This window comes from Meleagris gallopavo, chromosome 1 (assembly GCF_000146605.3).
Source record: "Meleagris gallopavo isolate NT-WF06-2002-E0010 breed Aviagen turkey brand Nicholas breeding stock chromosome 1, Turkey_5.1, whole genome shotgun sequence".
In the NCBI taxonomy this organism is placed as follows: domain Eukaryota; kingdom Metazoa; phylum Chordata; class Aves; order Galliformes; family Phasianidae; genus Meleagris; species Meleagris gallopavo.
Window position 1 is genome coordinate 80363492 of NC_015011.2, and position 2371 is coordinate 80365862.

Below are 2371 nucleotides of genomic sequence, written 5' to 3' on the forward strand. Positions count from 1 at the left end.
TTCTTTTCTTGGCATATGATGAAGAATCGCTTCCTTTATCTCCAAGGTAGAGCCAGATCTCATCACGCTTCCCTGCCCACGCCCTCCCCCCCCCCCTCACCCCCCACCCTACATCCACACCCTCAGAACCACCGAGAGAAAATCCCAGGCAATGCATCTGATCACAATTAAAGCAAAAAATAATACTAATAGTAATGGGGAGATGCTGGTAGCTCCACAAATGTGGACACAGGCAACCCCCGTCCCCACATCAGCAGCCCCGGAAAAGCAAAGCAGTCACGCTGAAGGGTGTGAAAAGAGCCTTCAGTCGCAAGATGCTAAAGAATTGCAAAAGAGACATCTGCTGAAAGCAGCTGAAATGTCCTCCCCCTTGCCCCAGCCCCTACCCAAGCCCCTCACACATGCGGGCAGACACACACCCCACGGGCAACCAAGAGCCTGGGAGATTTCTTAGCAGAAAGAAATATAAAAATCTGCAGTTCTACCTGTTTTGTTCTTCTCATACAGCACAGCATGATCGTATTGTCCCCTTCCTTCCTTCTTCTTCCTTCCTTCTCCTCTCTCCTTTTCCTCTTCTCTCTCTTATCTCTCCCCCCCACCCTCTCCGCTCCCCTCCCCTCCCTCCCTCCCTCTCTCTCCTCTCTCGCACACGCACACACGCACACACGCACACACACCAGGGCAGCGAGCAGTGACTGGAAGGTCCACAGCCACCGCTCGTCGCACATGCACCCGCCGCCTCTCCCTATACCCTGCCCAGAATTGTTCCCGGCGCTCCCCGACTCGTCCCCTCCCCGGCCCACCCCCACGCCCAGCCCCGCACGCCCCCCCAGGTCCCTTGGCCAGCCTCATGAATAATTAACATCTCCAATCTGGACCCAATTACCCAACGCCTTTCCCACCATACAGAGGCTACTGGGAAGAGGGGACGCGGCGGGAGCCCCCAGCCCCGCTCCCACCCGAGCCCCCGGCCACGGTCGGGAGTGGGATTTATACGCGGAGGAGCACGGGGTGGGCACGGAGGGGAGACGAGGGAGCGGGGGTTCTTGCCGCCGCATGCCGTGTGCCTCATGCACAGGTGACGTACCGTAGGTGGGAGCTGTCAGCTAAACGGGAGTTGGAAAATATGTTAAAATGGCTGTTAGGAGCCCCCCTCCCCCTCCCTGCACACCCGCAAACATATATGCACACGCTGCTGTCTCCATACGTGCAGGCACAAACCCCCGTGGCAATGTCCTGCTGTCCCTACAACGGGACAACTTTCCCTCTTGTCCCCTTAGTCCATCCTATAGACTGCATAGGCGCAGAAAATGATACCCCTGCAACAGATTTATTATTTTTTTAAATTTAAATACCACTACAGAAGTCATCCGTCTCCTTTCTCTATAGTTCTATATTAATTTCCCCGCCTAAGTGATTTCTGCATCTATTGATCTCAGCCAGCAAATTTCTGTAAACTGATTTCTGTAAACTGTGGTAAGGGAAATGTGCATGTTCACACACAACCATCCCTATGCACATGTAGGGACAAAAATGTATGGGTCTGCATGCATGGCAGATCATGGCAATGAGTGAGTTGGAGTGAACATTAATGCACACACACACCTCCAAGCACACGTCTTGAAAGTTTTAGCATGGTGTTTTCTCGGAATATATATGAGCAGGGTAGCTATATCTGTCAGTCTGAAAAAATATTCCAGACAATGTTTAAAGCAAAGCATGAGAATGTTGAGCATGTGAAAAATATAAAAAGACTGTTGGATTTTTAGGATTTCATCTACCAAAATTCAAATTTAGCTTATTTAATTTACTGTGTCTAGGAGGCACATTCAAATGCTGTTCTCTTTCATAGTACTAATATCACTACATCAACTTCTCAGCTACACCATGGAGTTACTCCTAATTTACTGTAATGTGAAACTGCTCACAAAAAAGAAAAAGAGTCTTAGGTTATTAGTAAGTGTAAATATAGCTAAAGAGATTATGAATACAAATACACACATACAAATAAATACAGATATAGATACAGTTTCTGAAATACCCCTCAGCGCAGACTCCTGCATAATCATATTCAGTTGCTATGACATCATTGCAATTCTCAGCACCCCATATTTTTTTTAAGGAAAGTAAACAGCATTTCAAAGAGAATCTACCTAGCTACATCTGTGTGTAGTTTAAGGGAAGTGCCTTTTAGAGTTAAGCAGGTATAAATATTACTTCTGGATTTATCGTCTAGAAAAGGGAAACCATTGCACGGTAATGAGATGCAGAGAAGATACTAAACTGGGAAGAATTGTGAGCACCAGCTGACAGCAAAGTAGACCAAAGGATTAAATAACAAAAATTAGATTCATCTTCAGAAGATGCGTGC

General features: G+C 47.6%; 1 protein-coding gene across 1 annotated transcript in view; it reads right to left on the reverse strand.

Moving 5' to 3' along the window:
• Positions 1-626, reverse strand: part of GAP43 (growth associated protein 43) — a 53710-nt gene extending 53084 nt beyond the window's left edge. The window contains 1 exon segment of the mRNA XM_010719351.3: positions 486-626. Coding sequence (XP_010717653.1) covers positions 486-515 — 30 coding nt within the window. The 5' untranslated portion in view covers positions 516-626.
• Positions 627-2371: the final 1745 nt, after the last annotated feature.